Here is a 22036-nt window from a genome sequence, read left to right on the forward strand (position 1 = left end):
TGCGAGAATGTCTCATGACAGTGACGTAAGCGAGTGCAACGTTCGTGACAACAGCTGTGTGCAGATCAACAATGGATCATATATCGAGTGCGGGAGAGAGTATGAGCGTGCAGCGTTTAAAGCTTGGAAGTACTGACCTTACTTTGAGTTTGATTCCATAAAAAGTGACAAAAACATTAGTGTCCGTTGTGCGTGGGAAGAAAACTTCTTTTTACAGCGGAAAAATACCCCCTAAACTTCCAAGCAAGCACCGAGTGCGCTACGACGTAATGGGAAACTCACAGAGAAACTCGTGGATTCTTCAACTGACCGCTGCGGCTCACCTGCACCAGGGTAAACCTCCGCCTGCCCTACTCCTGTTATACAGGTGAAAATAGAGCAACAGGACCGCTAGTCTTTGATGTTATTTATTTTCAGCTGTGTTTTACTTGCATCTATTTGAAAGAGTGAGTGTAAACACACAAAAAAATATTTTATGTGCTGGAATGTGCAGAAAATAGGTTTAAATGTTAAACAAATTTCTTCCAGTCAGAGAATGTTGCATATAATTAAATCTTTGCCTAATGCATAAAGTTAAAAGACTAAAACTAATAAAACAAGTTTTAAAAATAGACTTTTCCATTTGATTACATTTTGTATGATGGATTATGCAGAAAAAGTAGAATTGGGCTGAAAGATCTATCGCTTTATCACCTATTCAGGTTGTAAATCGTGTTTTTAAAAAGTAACTAAGTAACTAAGTAATTAATTACTTTTGAAAATAAGTAGTCAGTAAAGTAACGGGATTACTTTTTGGGGGAAGTAATCAGTAATTAGTTACTGATTACATTTTTCAAGTAACTTGACCAACACTGCTGATAGTGATATCTGGGGATTTAATAATCTGATATTCTGATATATCAGCTCATGTTTTACTTCTTTCAAAGTAAACAAAACATTAATAAATTTCCCTAACATTTGATATGTGTATTTATTTATTTACTTGTTTATGCTTTGCCAAACCCTGCCAACAGTGAATTTACAGAGTGCCCTCTGGTGGACAAACTATGCAATCTCAACACTCGTATCATAGCTGAAGGGTGTTTCTCCCATCTCTTATTTACTTTTAAAATTTTCATCTATTGGCTGTCTATTGCGGTGTTACAACTGGCAAATTGCTAAAGTTTGGCAATAATGTCAGACCACCAACAAATGAGTCAGACTCTAAGTAGAAGTACACTCAAATATTTCTAATTCAGTAGATTTACACTTGATTTATTATCATAATTTTTAATCATAGAGTTAAGTATTTTATATAGTGTTGACTCATTCTGACCATAACCACAGCCTACCAGTTCCTTAAGAGAGTGTTTATATGCAGGTGGTGGTTGGTCTTGTAACAGTACATACAAATATAAACTGTAACAGAAGGATTTCTTTAAAAAATAGGCAACAACATCAACATCTCCAGTTAAAGCGAGTCAACAAACGGCAATTTGTTTTCTCATTATTTCATTCCTTCCGTCTCACATTTATCTTGGTCATTATCAAGATTATTGCAAGAACAGGTGACAGAACAACAGAGGTTTAAGTGGTTTACAACAAAAGAGAGGTGGGATGGAGTTAGGAGGGTGTAGGGGTCATGGATGATGGAGGATAAAGTTAGTCTGACTAATTCTGATATTGTACACAGGTCTAAAAGCCAGATTATCCTATTTTATGGTTGCATGAACAAGGCAAATGGAGTGAGGAAGATATGCAAATTGCTCTCTAATTGGCCTGTCAGGTTTCTGAAGCCCTGTCAAACCACTGTCAGAAAGAGAGAGAGCAGGGGCCAGAGTCAGGGAACACAAAGAATTACTGGATTAGTTTCAGCTGCTATTCACTGCCCATTTCATTAAGCAATTTCAGCTCACACCAGGACCATGGGTCAGTGCTCCATGCTTGAAGAGCAGATTTTTCAGCTGTCATTTTGACAAGAGAGGCAGCACATCTCAGCCCTGCCTTCCTCCTCCACACATTGCTGGCTCAACGAAAAACACAGATACTGCCAGTAAACAAGCATTCACGAGCTTCCCTTCACTGTAGATGGTACCAGGAAGGCATATTCAAATGTTGAAAAGGTGGCAAGAAAACATTAGGGAACAAAACGGTGAGTAACACATCCTCATCCCCTCACATATTCAAAATCATCTCCTCCTCTTTTTCCCCTTCATCAATACTTTGACTAGTAATGCCAGGGTAAGTTTGTGGAGCTGTGTTCGTAGTATTCAATACGTAAATTAATTTGATATAGGTTATTAGTGAGTAGGGAGAGTTTTCTAAGCCCGGCTCATTAGCAGCTACAGTGTTACCACTACATCTGTCAAGCTCTCTTCTCTCAAATGGCATGTGTGGTTTACTTGGATACTTGTAGAAGATTTATCACTCAAGATTATGAGAAATTTAATTATTGAGTGAATTTGTAATTTCACACCAAATGACCCTTTTAAAGCGGCCTTTGATATCAATATATTTAAATATCTGATGGCTATGATCTAAGGTTGAAATATTGAAACTAAATGTGGATTTTCAGGCAAAAATTCAACATTTAACTTACAGGCCCTGCACAGCGGAAGATACAAAATAATAAATAAACAAATAAATAGGCTTGCTCTTAGGTTCCAGCATAAAGTTATCCAGTCATTCACTCTAAAGCATGAGGAAGAGCCAACGATCTAAAACAATAATGCTGAATCTTGTTCATAATATGTGTTTTTACTGCCAAAAGTACACGAGGAAAGACTTTTAGTGTCACGTAAAACCACTGTATTTGTCAAATGTACCACTGTCTTAGCTAATGTGGAGTGAAAACCTTCAATCTAGAGAGTTTCAGTTTCCACACTATATTACCTACAGGTATATGTAATCAATGTTTTTTATGATTTTTTTTTTTTACACATCTTATAATCCTACAAACTTATGCTACAGCTGCAGTTGTTGGAGACTGTAGAACAACCAAAATGACTGTTATTGTGTGCAATGAACTTGCAATTTTGCAAAACTTTGAAATGGTTGCTTTGAAGACGTGGAATAGGTCTGCCACAGTGGTGATAAAATGGCAATACGATGGGTTCAGTCTACAATCAGTCTGCATACACTAAACTACTTCAGAGTCCAGCCAGAATCTCATTGACTTTAAATAAATAGTTACGTAGTTGCTGCAAGACGGTGATTTAACTGCAAGCTGATGTGGGCACTCAGCAACCTTGCCTTTATATAAGCATATAACCAGAATACCAGATAGAAAGCCCTTCAGTCTCCTATTGCTAAGACACACGTTGCAGTCAGCTCAGCACAGACTGATAATCAGTGCATTGATGAATTCTTCTGTTTTTTATGGTACAGTCTATTTTACAGGTAATTATCTGACCCCTCAAGGCATGAATATAAAAGCAGAAACATTTGTCCCTTTAATGAATGAAACAATTCTGCATTTAAAAAAAGCTGTCACAGGTGCAGCACATCCCATAGATATACACAAGCACACACAAAAACACACTCAAAACCTCAGCTCGTTACAAGTTGGGCAGCCGCACACATACTAAAAGAAATTGAGGGTAATCAGGAAATTGAAAATCATCGCATAGTGTCAAGAATTGAGAGACAGATCCAGTGTAAAATAGAAAAAAAATGGGTAATAGTGTGATAATAGAAGGGTCTGAGTCCTTTGTAAAATCAATCAGAGGCTAAGAGGTTGCTTGACGCCGTGAGCAATTTGACAATGCATTGACGACAGAGCTCCAGTGGAGCATTACTGGATGTGTAATTACTCTGACCATCTTATATGGATCCAATTAGCTTCCTTCAACAGTGAAGAGACATAGCACTTCCCATGATATAAATGGACTCTTTCACTGTTTGTCAGTGTTTTCCAATAAAAGGGTAGTACCAGATTACAAGTGCATCTTTTCAGAAACAGGGCATTTAAGATAATTTACTCATTTAAGATGATTTGAGTTTATGATACACACGCTGCAGTTTCCTTGAAACAAACCAAGGATGAAATCAGCCTCATACCATAAACAGACTACATCTGCTGAGCTTTAAATTCTGTAGACAGGAACCAAAGGTCTTATAACCAAGCGCAAGAATGGGCAGTACAGTTAAACACAGGTGGGACATAAAGAGGAAAGAGTTAGTTTCATCCTTTATGGCCACTGACAACGAAACACTAGAAAATAAATGACCACCTGTAAACACGAGAACAAAAACCCACACATCACCTGCAGGCCAGGCGGCAATGAAGGCTACTTTTACTTGTAAAGGCAACTTCTTACAATACTAGTGCTATTTAAAAATCCCCAACTATCAATACAGTATTGGATGCCTTAAAAAAAATCAATAATATTTATCTGTTAAAATTAATAAAAGCCATAACTCATTGTTTTATATTTAAATATTTTAAAATTAGCTATTAAGTGCAATAAGTGAATCCCTTGATAGTAAGCCTAACAAATTATATATTTTAGTACATTCAGTTGCTGAAACCAACCATCCAGCTATTTTCTTAAAAGCAACAACTTTGGATGTCTTTATTGGATTTACTGGTGATTGTTCATGCTCCAAGTCTCTGAACAGGGTTAACACACCGAAATCAAGCATTCACATTTGCAGCCAATTCAGAATAACCAGTTTACCTAACACTGTGGAAGGAAACCAGAGTACCCAGAGAATCGACACAGGCAGAGGGATAAAACATGCAAACTCCACGCAGAGAAACCAGCAAACCCAAACCTGGGATTTTCTTTCTGTGGGGTAACAGTAACCCCTGCATCACTGTGCCACCCTGTACTGCAGAGCCTGTATCATATTTTAATAAATGTAAAAGCCTTCACAGATAATTAAAAAAAGCTGGAAGCCATTCAATCAGTTTTGTTTAGTGTTTATTAGACATTATGCTCTGCAGACCAGCTGGATGGGCCAACTTATGGCTCTTGGGCCAAATTAAGCCTATAAGACATAAATTAAGTAGCACAGCTATACTACAGTTCCACCTCCACTGTGGATTTGTTTATGTGTCGACAAAGTACACAAACTATATGGCGTTGTACCACTAATGCTCCATTATGCTCCAGTGAAAGTGCTAAATTTTGACTGATAAGCATAACTACTCATCTTATCTCATGCATATCTTATTGTGTTTAGATAATTAAAACATTTTCAATTAAAAACATGCAAGATAACAGGTGACATTCCCAGTGGGTTTCTTTCTATAAGCAACAATTTTAACTTTTTAATACTCACTTCATAATAACTCAGCTAGTGAGTTTGGCTTTGTGCGCTCTGTGATTACTTATGCAGGGAGCTAACAGACAGACAGAATTAAATGAGTTTTTATAATGCTGTGTGCTAATGGCGGTTGCAGCAGAGTGAAATCCGGTTTGTAGGTGTCAAAGCTGAAGAGAATGCAGAATCTTTGATGTTCTGTTTCATGTTTCAGACCTGCCTCGGTGTTACCTCACAACTAAGCGCCCACTGCAGAAATTTAACCATCGCACAAAGGCAAAGGGAGAACGGGAGAAAGAGAGAGGCAGACAAAGTGATATGTTCCTCTTGTCCTTAGAGAAACAGACACCTGCAGGTTTGATCAGACTTTACCTTCAATATCCTCTCTTATCCTTTGATGATCCATCACATCGTCTCTTTCTATTCTCTCAGTCTTATTTTCGCACGCACACACATATACTTCACATCCTCATTTTTTGGATGGATCTTTGTTTCTCTCTTTCATCTCCTTCTCTTACCTCACCTCCCCCCCCGAACATTTCCTGCCTCTCTCCCTCCTTGTTCCAATTTCTGTTTTTCTCGCCACCTTTAAATTTTCACTTAGCTTGTGCTTCGTTGGGCTCCACTTTTTAATTATCATCTCTGCTTTAGTCACCAAGGTGCAGCTTTACTTTCAGGTAGTTGGTTTATGTAGTTTTGGATTTGGCAAACTGATCAAGAATTGTCTTGGTTTGAAATAGAGTCTTTTCCTGTTGTTTTGGAACAGATGATAAATATTGCAAACACTGATACAATTAGGCAGCACATCAATAGGCTGTTATTATCCTGGTAATATTTTTGCTGTACAAAGGAAAGTAATAATGAGGTTAAAGGGGACCGTCCATGGCTCACACAGCAGTAAATAGCTGAAACTGAAAGGGAACTTACACAGACAGACTGAGGGGGGAACAGGGGGGGCTGAATCTTCACAAACGGACTTTTCTTAAAATTAAAAAAATGTATACACTCACACGCCTGAGTAAGAATCATGTATGAAAGGGAACATGGACAACAAGATTTGTTTTTTCACCTGTTGTGAAATTTTTTTTAATTAAAGTTATATAATGGACATGGACATAATGTGTAGACTCTCAGCTTTCATTTGAGGGTATCCAGATTCAAATTGGATGAAGGGTTTAGAAGTTTCTGCTCCTTAACATGTGCCACTCTCCCTTTTAAGGCAAAAGTAACTGGACAATTCACTCAAAGGCTATTTCGTGGACAGGTGTGGGCAATTCCTTCGTTATGTCATTATCAATTAAGCAGATAAAAGCCTGGAATTGAATTGAGGTGTGGTGCTTGCATTTGGAAGATTTTGCTGAGAACAGACAACATGCAGTCAGAGGAGCGCTCCATTCAGGTGAAACTGTCACGGTCCTGGGTCGGTGACCCAGTGTTTTGTGTATTATGATTTTCTTGTAGTTTGAGATTTCTAGTGTTTAGTATTGGTTTTGTTCTGTGCCAGTTTGTTTCCTGCTTTACTTTGACAGTCTGTGCCCTACGTTAGCGTTTCTAGTTTGGCGTCTCCCTGTCCTGTCTGCTGATCGATGTCAGCTGTGTCTTCCAGGTGTTTTCCCTTTGCCCTACTTTCCTCTTGTATTTAATGTCTGTGTCTGCTCCTGCTCGTCGTCGCGTCGTACCCTCATTCTGGCCAGTGTAGTTCAGTTTCATGCCCTCATCGTTCTGTTCCGTTTCCTGATTTATGCCTACAATAAAGCATACTTTGAGTTTAAATTCCACCTCCACGAGTCTGCATTTTGGGTCCTTTTTCCTGCCTGCCCGCACACAGCCATGACAGAAACAAGCCACCCTTAAGCTGCAAAAACAGAAAAAAAAACAGAAAGTGCTACAATATTAGGAGTGACAAAATCTACAGTTTGGTGCATCCTGAGAAAGAAAGAAAGAAAGAAAGAAAGCACTGGTGAATTCAGCAATGCAAATGGAAGACAACGGTGGTGGATGATCGCAGAATGATTTCCATGGTTTAAGAGAAACCCCTTCAGAACAGCCAACCAAGTGAATAAGACTCTGCAGGAGGTAGGTCTATCAATATCCAAGTGTACCATAAAGAGAAAACTGCATTAAAGTAAATACAGGGAGTTTTCTGCAAGGCAGAAGCCACACAAAAACCTCAAGAATAGAAAAGCTAGATTGGACTTTGCTAAAAAGCCAACACAGTTCTGGAAAAACATTCTTTGAACAGGTGAAACCAAAATCAACCTCTACCAGAATGATGGCAAGGGAAAAGTATAGAGAAGGTGTGGAACAGCATACCACATCATCTGTAAGACACGGTGGAGGCAGTGCGATGGCTCGGGTGTGCATGGCTGCCGGTGGCACTGACACCAGTGTTCGTTGATGATGTGACGCAGGGCTGAAGTAGCCAAATGAATTCTGAGGCGTTCAGAGACATACTGGGCTACAACAAGGCTATTTGTTGTTAGCCAGTGTGTGCGCTCACACAGTTGAAGTTGAGCTTTTTGCTTGTATGGGTCTTATCTCAGATTTAATTAAAGAGAGAAAGTTGTATTTGTTCATTTTTATAACCATTTTTTATTCCAGACAGAGTCGGGATCAGTCAGGACCTAACAGATTCCATAAAGAATGTATCTATGTTTTGCACTATTCATTGGCCTCTACTGGACAATTAATTCTGCATGAGAGCAAACCTGATCTCATCACAAGTTGCATTAAAAAAAAAAAAAAAAGTTGAGTTGAGTCCTGATCTCCATTATGGCTTTTGGAATTTTTCTAGTGATAATATTATTATTATTATTATTATTATTATTATTGTATGTATCATTATTGTGGACACTGAACTTTCCCATAACTTAAACCCTGACTAAAGCTAAAAGCCAAGCTTTAGAATTTTTTTTAGCAGTCTTACTAGAAAAAATTTAAAAGTTTTAAATAGTTACTTTATATTTTTAAAATCATTAAATCATACTAAATGAAAGTATATTTTTGACAGAATGCTTTGTAATAATTTTTTTTCCTGTGAATTTTAACCCACTCTTGTTTACAGCACTGCTTCAGTTCATTGATGTTTGCAGGCATTTGTTTATGCAGATATATTTTAAGATACTTAACGGTCAGAGAGACTGGCCTCAGAAAATGAAACACAAACAGTTCATTAGGAGAAATAAACAGATGATGAACTTAAAGTGATAATTGCCAATAATAACCATGAGTGTCCAAATGCAGCCAATGGGAATGATCAAACATGTTTTTTGGGACAAATAGTTTGCTTGTGATAGCCTGCTCTCACTGTCATTGTCCATCTGGCTTCTCTGTTTTCTGTCATCTGACTATTCACACTTTGCCTCTCATTCTCAAACAATTCGTGCTCCTTTACCCCGTGTGTGTCCTGCAGTGGAAACAATGTACCATAGTAGATTATTCTGGTGCCATGATGAATGGGAAGAATCTGTGTCTGTTGACTGTGGCCTTGAGATAAAGAGTAGGCAAATGAAACTGTCTGCTTGGCTTGCTGCACCCCAGAGTCCACTGTCACCATTCCTCATGCTAATTTGATTGAGAACGCTCTATCAGCACATACTCCTCGACCCACACACCTTTGCTCAAGGGACGTGTAGGTGGTGGAGCGGGGTGGGGGGTGGGGGTACAGGATGCCATCAAGCCACACAGTAATAACAAATTTATCTCCAGGATGCCTGTCTCAGCGTATAATGTTCAAGTTAGGCCCACTGTGGGTAGTTTACATCAGAGTGAAATGTGGCGCTGCAGACGAGGGCAGGACAGAGCCAAAGACGAAATGGTAAAGAGAAAAAATCAGATGTTTAAACATGTGAGATGGGGTAAGAAGCGAAGGTGAGACAGTCAGCATGATTAAAAATTACAGAAGAAAAGTACCTAGCAATCTTCATTTGTGTTTCCACATTGCAAATGATGTGGAGCCAGAAGGATATCCCTCTCCTTTCAGCAGTAAAACGAAACCAGGATTGATGAGAGTGTATATAATGCGCAAGTGACTGGCTGTATATGGGCTTGCTAGGAGCAAAGCGTCGACATAGTGAAGTGGAAGAAGGATAGCTGGATTGAGAGAGAAAGAATGTGGCGCCGGGTGGAGAGAAAGATACAAATGAAGGTCTAGATCGAGATAAAGATTTGAGAGAATAGTTCAACTCCAAAGGAGGGCATTGTGTGCAAAACCCAGGGTGAGCTGTAGCAATTGCCAGGGGAGATAAATTGGGACAGAGCTGCTCTTTTATGGCCATTTTTTCAGTCTCCTTGGTAGCTATTGTATGGGTTTCATTCATTAGACCGTATGCAATGAAAAACATTCAGGGAGAGAAATATCACCAGTCAGCAGCCAGTGTACAGCTCTGCGTTTTCCTCTGGGGCAATATTTCACAAAGCTTGACCTTCTCAAGTAAACAAACCACATGTTAATCATGGAGAAAAACAATTACAATTAATTTCCTCTTTTGTTTGCCTATGTGTCACGGTGTCATTAAACCTTTACCGCATCATGGATTTGGTTACCAGGGAACGTTATGTGCTGTAAAATACTGTAAGGCTGCTTTGGTGGACAGAAACAATGTCTGGAAGCGGTTTCTTCAGTGTCTTCACTTGTAATGAATAAAATATGACTGTAGTTGCTATTGTTGCTAAATATATTCTGCGTTTTCTTCTGAGGTGAAACTAAGTCTTCCTTTCCCCCGCAAGGGGATCGTTAAATCTCTATACAGTACATTTACAATGCAGATTCTACAACATTTGGGTTACACCATAGAGTACTACACAACGTGTACAACGTTGTTAGGTATAAAAAGCTGTTGAAAATGAATTTCAGCTATTTCACACTCTTTACAGTCAGCTGTATTTACCGATTATTTACAGAACAGCTCACGAGAAACACCGAAAGCAACAGAAAAGATTGCTTTGGCACAAACACACACAAAAAAAAGAAAACAGAAGAAGAAAAATAGCTGAGTATCAGTTTTCCATGGTTGTCAGCTCTGGGATTAATAGCAGCCATTTCGCCATAATGAGCTGTTAAGCGTTAGCTGCCAAAAGCCTCTTCGTTTGCCTTTGAGTCTCAGAATACTTTGTCTAATTATAACAGCGCTCTCTGTCCCTTTTCTTCCTGTCACTGTCAGCACTGCTGTACCTGTGTAACGCCTGCCTGATTTTAGCTCTTGTTAGGCGATATAATCAGCTCCAGAAACTACGATCTGGAGATGAGGTTCATAATGATGTTGCACCATCATTATTAAATGTGTCACATGTGAGTGCTACACCCAGAGCATCCACGTCTATGTTAAAGACTGTGGTTTGTGTGGCAGCTCGAACTTCAAACACGAGCGCAATAAAACGTTAAACTGAACAAAGGTTGTTCCTTAGTTGTTTTTCACGCTACCCGGGAGATTTGTACTGCACTACAACACTGAGAACTTTTTTTTCCTGCAAAACCTTACAGTGAGTACTCAGTAACCAGACTTTCAAGTGAATGCAGATGCTGCAATCAGTTATTGCTAAAGGGCACATGCTAGACACCTTAAGGGTATTAAAATCTTTGTAAATATATAATAAACTAATTAATATTAAATACTGCAGTGGCTGGGATTAAAGCAAATGTATGATAGCGGAATACAAATAGCTATAATTTAATTTAAATAAAACTGGAGCTGAGATGCTGTTTACTACAATGCAAATTCAGTGACGTAAACCCCGCTTAAATTCTAGGTGAGTGTTCTAGTGAAAATGACAGAGCATTGTTTTGCTTCTGAAATAAATATTGTCATCATGAAACGCTGAGGAGAGATATATTCATATGTTTCAATATTTAAGAGCAACCTTTTGTTGAGGTTAATGGGGCATTTCAGCTTATGGGAAAAAATTGCCTCAGCAGAAGCCACGAAAAGATCCCTGACAGGAAGACCGAAGAGGCTGTGAGAGAATAAAAATAAACCTATTTTCGTAAGCTTGAATACCTTGGTCTATGCATTTGTGAATTTAAATTCCTCAATCTTGGCCAGAAGTTTTCTGTTGAGTTAGAAAGAAAGGAAACTCTTTATTTTTTTTTTTTTTTTTTTGGGGCCATGTAAAGTAATTCTGCACAACGGCAAGAAAATTGTTCTCTTTAAAAAGAAAGCAATTTGTTTTACACTGCTAACTGTGATAAATGGAATTCAGTCTCCATGACAAACAGTGAGTACAGAGAACTGGTGGATCATCTGTTTTTGTCTTGGGGTGTGAAGTTGCCGCAGTTGCCTGCACACAGCACTGAAGCATCATCGTCAAAGTTTTCTCTATTTGTGTGTGTGTGTGTGAGAAACACTATGTGTGTATATAAACATGCTGCATTCTATTAAAATGTGTGCACTTTGCTGTACAACAGATATTAATGTGTTTGTTATTTTGCATTTGCATTTCCTACCAGCATACGGCACCGGGGCATCCTTGTCTAGAGCTACCAGCGGAGGGTCCAGCAGCACTGTGTCCATGTTCTCTGTGATCACTCCATGATAAGAGGCTTCTATCCATGGCTTGTGCTTGTTGACTGTGAAAAGAGGAGGAAGGATGGCATAAATGATACTGTCTTAGTTTGTAAAGCTGTACTTGAGAAATTCAATGCACATTTTGTTCACAGTATTACTGCAAAGACATAGTGTAGCCATTTATACATTGCCCTAACAAGTAAAAGATCCCTGGATCCCAAGAGGAAATTCAAATCCCTTTGGGAGTACATCAGGGAAAGCAAAAAACAAAAACAAATACAGAGCCGCCTGCTATAGTGATGCCTTGTGAATAAGGGAGGAGCAGAAAGTAACAGCATTACTGCAAAGACTGGTACTTTCATTAGTGCAATGCTATGTTCATTCTACAGTTTATGACCATGTTTATCATAATGCAGTGAGTCACCTTAACAGACAGACTCAGAATGAGAGACGCAAAAGGATATAACCCTCCACTGGAGTGTTGCTTTTTCACAGGTGGCAAAAAGGAGCAATAAAAGTCAAGAGGCGAACAGTGTGGAAAGAAAATGTTGTTTGTTGGATGGAATTTGGGATTCTTTGATAAAGCATTGCAGCAAAGCTGTAAACTACACTTTGACTTCCAGTACTGTGCTGTGCAAAAGTTGTGAGGTCCCCCTTATTTCTTTTCCAGCCACACTTTCTTGTAATTCTTAAAGTTGTCTTAAGCAAAAGTTCTACAGACTTTCACAAGATCCTTTCAGGTTTTTCTCTGCACATTGGCAACTTTTTCACTCATTTTCAGACCCAAACCCCCAACCCTTTACAGAGGAATTTGTTGTTTTGTTTTGTTTTGTTTTAATTTTATTTGTCACATACACGGTCAAACACAGTACGATATGCAGTGAAATGCTTATTGCTTTTAAAGGAAAAATAACCTAACTAAAGGGATGAACCAGTGCGGTGTCTACGCCTAATAGATAATTTAGCAAAAAGAAAAAAATATATCTTTAGGAACTGTTACTGGCAGCTTGTTACAAAAAAACATCATTTGTTTGCATTTCATTAGCTGAATTTACCAAAAAGGGCAAACATAACACAAATTGAGAGGCATAAAATTGTATTTTCATACTAACAAGGTGATTCCCAAAGTTAGCTTTGCCAAAAGCTTAGCATAGCTTAGCACTGTGTGCATCATGTCTTTTAAAAATTGAAGGAAACTGAGCAAGTGGAGGACAAAAGAAGCGGCATCTTAAAGTCATGTCCTTAAGAAACTGTGAAAAAATCCAGCAAAGACCTGACATAGAACATGAGAGATGCATCTGGCCCTTCAGTTGATCCACCTATTATCAGCCAAAGCCTCATCAGAAATGGTCGAGGTGGAAGGCTGACTGTCAAGAAGCCATTCTTAAAGAAGCAAAATAGTGAGAAAAAGCTGAGGTACGCCAAATTTCAAAAGAACTGGACTGGCAATGGCTTTATTTTTCAGCATGACGCTGATCGCAAACATACTGCCCAGACAATATAAACGTACCCCGATAAGAAACACAATGAAACACTATCAATCATGTGCTGGCCTTCACAGAGCCCAACAACAACACTACTGAATCAATGTGGGATCATCTTGATAGAAAACGGAATAAAAGGCAGTCAACGTCCTTCATCATGCCTGGAGAACTATTAATGGAGACTACTTAAAGACATTAGAGGAAAGCTGGCCCAAGAAAGTTCTGAAGAATAACAATATTTTGACATACCAAATATTGACTTTCAAGCTTCTTACAATTGTCTGTTTCCCTGTTTCTTACTCTGTGCATCTCTATTTATTACTATACAATTTCTAGTATAACCACCATGCTGCAAATCACAGGTTAACACAGATCACCATCACACATGCAGGAATTACTGAGTCTTTAAATTGAACATTCTTCTGCTTCATTGCAGCAGGACCTCACAAATACACAGACACCAGTGTGGCACAAGAAAAACCATATGCGCTTGGCCACTTTTGTGTATCCACACACATACTGCATCTCTGGTGCACAAGTGTGAGTCCCTGCAGGGAGCTGGGATGTCAACCCGACCTTTCAATCCATTGAAGAGGAACACTTTGTCTCATGCCAATGAGCTGATGACATGTCCAGCTGGCAGTGATTTAAAATGCATCAAACTCTTCCTAAAGCTTTTTCGCCACTTTTCATCTGTTTGAACAAATCTTAGTAGTTTTGTCCTACTATCCCATTTTCTCCCCTGCTTGTCACTGAATTGAGAGGACAGGGTCAAAAACTAGAAAATAGGTATGAACAAAAGAAACACAAATTTAAAGCAACACATTTGATGTGAAGGAGAAAAAACCCAGAGACAAACACATTTTAAGCTTGTGACAAAAGAGTGGCTTATATAAAAGCCTCTGGAACAAGTTTACGGTGCTTTCGAAGCTTTATTATTAGATTTATAACATAAAAGCAAGACCTAAGAATCTTCATCTACATGACCTTTTGTGTTAACTCTTCGTCACATTTGTCTTATAATCTTTCATTGTGCTGCCAAGGATCTAATGTTTCTAGATGGCACTCCTACCATGCTGAGAGAGAGTACAGAGTGGATCATAAGCAGTGAAAAATAACCAGAAGGGATGACATTATTCATGGAAGAAGTGTCATCTTATGCTCATGCAGTAGATAGAAAGCACTGCAGCACACAGCATGACTCTGCTCTGCTGGAATGCGAAAAGAGAAAAGTGGAGGTCTGTTTTCAAGTGGTATTTAGGTATCTTTACTTCAGGAACATTTTACTTGTAATGCTGGATCCAATGGTGCATTAACCAGGACATTAAAACACATACACTTTTATGTCCTAATGCAGGTACAGCCTGATCCTTATGTTTTTCAGATTTCCTTGGATTTACTCTTCTGTGTAAAATTACCATAAAAAAGTAGACATGAAATGAACTGAAACAATGTTACAGAGAGACTCTCGAAAGTCATGATAATATTAAAGTGAAGTGCTGAGGTGACTATAAAAATGAGCAGTACCAAAGTGATTCTTCATTCCTGTGTGCCTGCACTAACCATGCATAAATACATATTAATCCATCATGCTCACACAGAATTTCATTTACATTTGAAGATGTCTTCAGTAAGTCTAATAGCAGCCCACAGCCAGTTCAGTTTACTCATGGATGGCAAGTTAAATTTCTAGCTCAAGGTCTTACATTTATCCCAAACAAATTGGGTGGTGGTTGACGCAGCAGAGCTGGGAGTTTTTAAAGGCAGTCTGATATTGGAGCTATATATTAGCAAAATAGCACACATCAGACCATGGAAATGGGCTATTACCAATACTGGCTTTCATGACATGAAGTACTGTAAAGCCATTAGTGATGCGTTTAAAGTATTCATCCTTGACATCCTTGTACTGAGCCACAGTAATGAAACAAAAATTGCATTCAAAGAGAAAAGAAAAGAGTCTGGAACAACTTTCTAGAGAAGATCAGCTAAACTACAGCAGCAGCTTTCTATAAGATAATTTCTCAAAGCTGAAAGCAATAAAGACCTGTCTATACTCTCCATTTATGTGTGTTCTTCCAATGTCAATTTCATCGCTGATCCAAGTACCTTGTTGCATGTTTGTACAGACTGTATGCTCAGGAAAAACACAGGAAAAGCACAGGAAAATAAAGATTGTACATTAACACAAGTGGTGTTTCCTTTTTGCTTGATGAGCTGCTATAAACAAACATTGGCTCAGATTCTTGCTGTCATGTAGTCACAGTTTTTCATCCGTGAAAACGTGTCGACGTATCATTAACTGTGTGCATGTAAATCTGCAGTCCAGACTAGTACACACACGCATATACAAAGGAAATTATAAACTGAGCTAAAAGGGCTCACTTCTAAGCCAGAAAACAGGGAAAGATTGCTGTTTTGATTATAATACTCAGTAGTTGATTTTGGAGGACATTTACGTACACGCTGGGTTTTTTTTCCCAATGTTTGAGCAATTTCTCCACAAATTTAAGCAAATATTATTGTTGTCATATTCTAGAGTCACCACCTACTTCCTGATCAAGTTCACAGTATATCAATATATCTAATTATCTAATATATCACATGGCAGCAGTTCAGTGAATTTAAGTATGTAGGCATGGTCGAGACGACCTGCTGAAGTGCAGACGGGAAGAAAGGTGACTTTGAACATGGTGTGGTTGAGGGTGCCAGATGGGCTGGTCTGAGTTTTTCACAAACTGCTGATCTACTGGGATTTTCCCCACACATCCATCTCTAGGGTTTACACGTGTTGAAAAAAGAGAAAGAATAAAGTGAACAGCAGTTCTCTGGGTAAAAATTCCTTGTTGATGCCAGAGGTCAGAGGAGAATAGCCAGGCTGCTTTGAACTAACAGGGAGGCAACAGTAACTAAAACAACCACTTATTACAACAAAATCATGCAGAAGAGCATCTTTGAATGTTCACACATGCAACCTTGACGCATGAGCTATAGCAGCAGAAGACCACACATGGTGCCACTCCTGTCAGCTAAGAAGAGGAAATTGGGGCTATAGTTCTCACAGGCTCACTAATATTGGACAATAAAAGATTGAAAAAGTGTTGCCTGGTCTGATGAGTCTTGATTTCTGCTCTGATATTCAGGGTCAAAATGAACATGAAAACATCCTGGCTTGTATCTATAGGTCAGACTGCTGGTAGTGTAATAATATGGGGGATATTTTCTTGGCACACTTCGGGCCTCTTAGTACCAACTGAGCATTGTTTAAATACCACAGCCTACCTGAGTATTGCTGCACTATGTCTATCCCTTAATCACCACAGAGTACCTATCTTCTGATGACTGCTTCCAGCAGGATAACACAGAGCTAAATATCAAACGACTGGCATGAAAAATCAAGACAGTTAGTTGTCGAGCTCCTTAAAATGGTATGTTACGGCACAGAGAAAAAGTCAGTAGTTCACCAAAGTCAGTTGGATTCATGCTTTGCATGTCTAAAATTAAGTTAAAATCATTGTAATAGGCCTGGAGCCCAGACAAAAAACAGTGAACTGAACAACTGAGAGACAGACGCTGCCATCCCCAGACTCAGGCTTCCCTTTAATAAGGTTACATGTGTCAATGGCCACAATGTGCATGGCGTCTTTGGCCACTTCCTGAGATCCATCTGCAGCCATTACAGAATTAGACTTCACATTATGGAAGACTAATTGACTTACTAGAAGAAACAGTCTTAAAGTCGATCTGTGTGTTTAGAGCATTGTATAAAATCTGATATGACAGTAATATAGAGACAGACACAAGAAACAAGATAGTGAGTTCCTGTAAATAACATTAGTGGAAAAGATTATTAACTTGTATCCATCCTGCTATTGAAATCAAAATATCTGTTGTGTTGTCTTCCCCTGGTCACTGAAGCTCATGAAAATATATTACTACAGGGACACAACTGGATGATAATCTATATTTAATTTAAGTCCCAGCTCATATTGTAAGACACTGCGTTAGCGTGCCAGTATTGATCAGTTTAAGTCACGTCAAATCCATTTCTTTTCACTGTGTGTTTGATTACAGGTGAAAGACATCTTTCCTTTGGCAACAGTAGAACAAAAAAGGCGAGACTACCAAGAGGTGATAATAATGATAAGAAGAAGTATAAAAGCAGTATAAAATAAGTAGGAGGGCAATACAGATAAAATGAAAAATGCAGAAAGGGATTAAAATGAAAAATGTCTAAGATGGTTTTTACTGATTCTGGAAGGCTTATTCTCTCATTCAGGACACTTTGAATCTGAGGAGCTCCTTTTAGATCTGAGACTTGGTAAAGCTCCTATCAGAGAATCCAGACTGGTTTAGAGTTCATGTGTCTATACAGGAGGAGCTGGCTTAAAATCTCACTCCAACACCGCCCGTCATCGGTGAGGAAAAGTAGGATAATACAAAGATAAAGTAATAAAGTATTACCTGAATGTGAAAACAGAAAAACAAATTCAAATTGAGAGCTAAGAAGAAGAAATTAAAAGGAGGGAGAGAAAGAGATTGACAAGAGAAAAGATAACAGGAGTGGCAGGCAGGAAGGTGGGGTGAGGGAGAAAGAGGGGCAATAAAGTGGTAAAAGAGAGGACAGGCACAGACAGACAGGAGAATAGACTGCTGCCTGTACAACCTTACAAATGTTTCCATTTATTCTCCTATTAAATTATTAAACTGGATTCCTATAGGATACACAGCCAGAATCGAGGCAGCGTCATGTCTCTCGAAGAAAGAGAAGAGGCTTCTGAGTAGGCCAGGTTTTTAAAATACATCCCTGGCATTAAAAAGAAACTGATTATCACTTACTGCTGTCAAAATAAATTAGACTGAGTCTGTTAAAAAGATTTCTGATTACATTTGTTGGGGGGAAAAAAGTTCTCAACTCTTCAAATTGTAAAATACTGTTTAAACTATACATTAAATCAGATTTAGTGCTGATTTAAATACATCGCTTCTTTTTTTTTGCCCCATCACCCTGATTCTTGCTTCATTAACAGAACAACAACAAAGACTTGTATCCAATTATTGTTAACTGGCTTCATGTTCATTTTACACAAATTAAGGAGCATGCAAGAGCGTGTTATTCATATTCTCGCACAAAGGAGATTACACATTAATTACGCACCTTTGAGAAAACAGCAACGCTGAGACTCTGCCTGACACCACGAGATGTAGCACAATATTTAACACTGTCTTTTAACTCTTGCTTTCTCTAATGAGGCAGTTAAACAAATCATCTTATTTTACTCTTTTATAGCAATGTGTCCATGTGGGAAAGTGTTTATGATGCTGTTAGTTTAACAGTAAAAGCGGGCAGAGAATTAAAACTGCGGACTCAGAGCTTTTCAGCTTGGTTAGAAAGTGATAATTGCTTCAGCGTTGAACAGTGGATCTCATTATATCACACTTCTAACAGTAATTGATGGCAGCTTAATAGCTTAGATATGTAGGAGTTTATGTCTGCTAGTAATAACGCAGCATTAGCAGCCATGATAGACAAGTTCAATCAAAGTCGATAGTGTGCCTGAAAATATCCACAAAGTTACATTACCTTTATGTATATAATAATACACTTAAAATACTTAATTTATTACTTTATTTTATTATTATGATAAAAGATAATGGACAATATTATTCATATTTTGTATTTTTTTAATTTTCATTTGATTATTTTTCCACTCCTTGAGGAAAAACATTAATCTTTTTTGATTAAAAGGCAACATTTATTATTTCCCCCAACTCTGCAGAGGACTTCAGTGTCCTGCATCTCATTACTTTAGATTTACAGCATAAAACATTTGAAATATTTTGTTTTGGCTCAAACTAATAGCTCATGTGGTACCTGCAGATAATTAAAAGGCCCTGTTAAAACACTACCTAGAGTAAACATCACACAAAGTTAACAATATTTTGGTTCAGTTTCAATTAAATTCATTGTGCCGATTCGCAATACTCATCTCCAGAAACTTTATCCTGCAAAACACGTCATAGGAAGAAATCATGAGCAAGTCCCAGATGACTTTAGCATCTAGAAAGAGCCCCTTCATGAGCTCATGACACACCAACTCCAATTATAGTTCATTCAGCTGCGTATGTAATGCAGTACTTGTTTGCTAACACATTATCCAGCTATCTTTAGGCTTAAACTCAGGTTTTCTAGTTACACAAAGGTGATAGTGTCAACACTGAAACGCTATTGATCTTTTCCTGCAGCTAAAAATAACAGGTCCCACATTATCTACACCAGTTCAACTGCTTATTCTAATCAGCCTACAGCGTGTTAACTATTCAATGCCTTCAGACGCATAGAGATGGTCAAAACAACCAACTAATGTTCAAACTGAGGATCAGAATGAGAAAAGGGTGATTTAAGGGACTCCGACCTTGGATAGCTGTTGGTGCCAGACGAGCTGGTCTGAGTATTTCACGAACTCCTGATCTACTGGGATTTTCCTCAAACAACCATCTTTATAGAGAATGGTATGAAAAAGAGTAACTATCCAGTTCTCTGGGTGAAAAAGCTTTGTTGATGCCAGAGGTCAGAGCATAATAGCCAGACAGCTTTGAGCTGATAGAAAGGCAACAGCAACTCAAATACCAATACAAGAGAATCTGCCAACACAACATGTCCAACCTTGAAGCAGACAGGTTGCTGTATAAAAAACACACCGCGTGCCATTACGGCTTGCTTGAGCTAATGAGTCTGCTTCAGTATTCAGATGTTTGAGTCATAATTTGCTGTAAATAACATAAAATCCTGCCCTTTTCTTTCAGTGGTTTAGGCTGGTGGAAGTGTAATAGTGTGGAGGATGTTTTCTTGGACTTGGACTTTGGTCCTTTTAGTGCCCACTGAGCATCGTTTACATGCCACAGCCTACCTGAGTGCTGCTGACCATGTCCGTGCCTTTATGACCACAGTGTATCCATCCAGCAGGATAACGAACCATGTCACAAGGCTCAAATCAGCTGGTTTCAACATGGCAATATTAAAAGAAACAGCAACTGTGTGACTCTATCATGTCCATATGGACCAAAATCTGGGAAATTTTCCAGCGCCTTGCCAGAAAGATCCAAACCAGTACTAGCAAGTGCTCAGTGAGTGTATTTTAACTTCTAACCTCTGACCCCTCCTCTTCTCTGCTTTGACTATTGGACATGGCATTACTTTTAACTTCACATGTACATGAGAACCACAAAACATGCTCACTCTATTCAAAAGGCATGCCATAATATATACTAATACCTGATAGTCTTCATAGCCTCAGCCAGCCCTTTAATCATTTGAAACTACTTGGAAATGATTGCTAGTGTTTCACCTCTAGGAATATATACATATAGTTGCACTTCCTATAATAAGATTTCCCCATAGGTATAACATTCTTGGAAAGTATTCAAACCCAGAGGGACAATACACAAGCAAAATGCATTACTCGGTATGTAAATTAAGCAACTCAGAGATTCATCAGTGGGTTCAGGAGACAGCTCTTGGAAACACCGACACATAAACGAATGCAAAAGTTAAATTCAGAGAAGGGAACAGCACCAGTAGATTAGACATAAGAAACTCCAATGCCAAAGAGACAGCATGACAACATTAGGTCTATAAGTACTGTGAGCATCGGCGGTGAGTTTTACAGTCCCACTGCTGAAGTGTAAGCTGCAGTTGGCAAGTACAAAAGTAATTAGGCATATTGACTGCAGCATCTAAGCTGTGCACTCGAAGCAAAAGTGGGTCGTAGATGATCAACGCTTCATTTTCAGAGCATTAATTCTCCTCAGTTGCATTCTCTCAGGACCTTTCTGCCTTGTACAGTTGGATTTCCAGGCAATATTGTTGTTTTTTAGTATTGTTGATTTTTCCTTAACTCATTAAAACAGCCATAAACTCTGGTCTCCATCAACCAGGAAACATAAACTCCCCCACAACAGTAGTTGTGAATACAATTAGTTCACGGAAATATTGATCAGATTTAGCTGTCCCCACAATTCCATTAAGACGATGTGATGGTTGCTTTCAAGTCTTAACAGCAGTATGTGAGATACAGATGTGCCATAATTGCTCTGTAACACACAATCCCTTCTCTGTCTGCAGCTGACTTCATCAAAATGAACTGATACAGGGAAAAAAAAGCCTCTGTGTTTAATTGAAAACTCTTATTTTCTGCACACAATGCCTGTAGGCATTCAAAAGAAACAACTGAAGAGTTGTGGTATTTGGACAGATGATTGTGCGATTGGAAAATAAAATAAAATGATAAATTTAACTTGAAAATGATAAATTTGAGATGAAAGGTTTACATTTCTGGAGGATCTAAAAAGTGTGCAGGACCCTATGGAGAGATTATAGGGAGTGTGTCGGTGGGGTTATTTTGGAGTATTTTTGCTTAAAACAATTATAAAAGAGATAAATGAGATAAAATGTTGCTATGCTGCATTCATAACTTTTGCTTTGCCTGTACTAGAAAACCAGGGCACCCCTTTTCTTTACAGTGGACTGCTTCTGCTAGTCTTTCTTTTATCTAGAGGAAGCAGAAGTTGCTATAAAGTTCAGGTGAACCTATGGAAAAACTGCAATGCTTCCTGGGCCTCATCACCCCCGTCTGCACCTGCAGACCTTCCATTATGGATGATGCAGCGAGGACCACATGTTACCCATTTGGGAAAGCTTGTTGTTTGGGCCTCGTTCCTCCCCAGATAACCCTATGGCCCAACAACCTCCACTGTTATTTATTCTCATTGATTTATTTGGCTTTCAGCTGAATTGCATTT

The 22036-nt window shown here is 38.6% G+C and overlaps 1 protein-coding gene across 1 annotated transcript in view; it reads right to left on the bottom strand.

Annotated features, from left to right (window-relative positions):
* clstn2a (calsyntenin 2a) overlaps window positions 1-22036 on the bottom strand; it is a 171682-nt gene that overhangs the window by 67111 nt on the left and 82535 nt on the right. The window contains exon 2 of the mRNA XM_084911287.1: window positions 11690-11812. Within this exon, the coding sequence (XP_084767413.1) occupies window positions 11690-11812 (123 nt within the window). The remainder of the gene's footprint in view (window positions 1-11689; window positions 11813-22036) is intronic.

This window comes from Perissodus microlepis, chromosome 18 (assembly GCF_051167445.1).
Source record: "Perissodus microlepis isolate ML-2025 ecotype Zambia chromosome 18, ASM5116744v1, whole genome shotgun sequence".
Lineage (NCBI taxonomy): Eukaryota > Metazoa > Chordata > Actinopteri > Cichliformes > Cichlidae > Perissodus > Perissodus microlepis.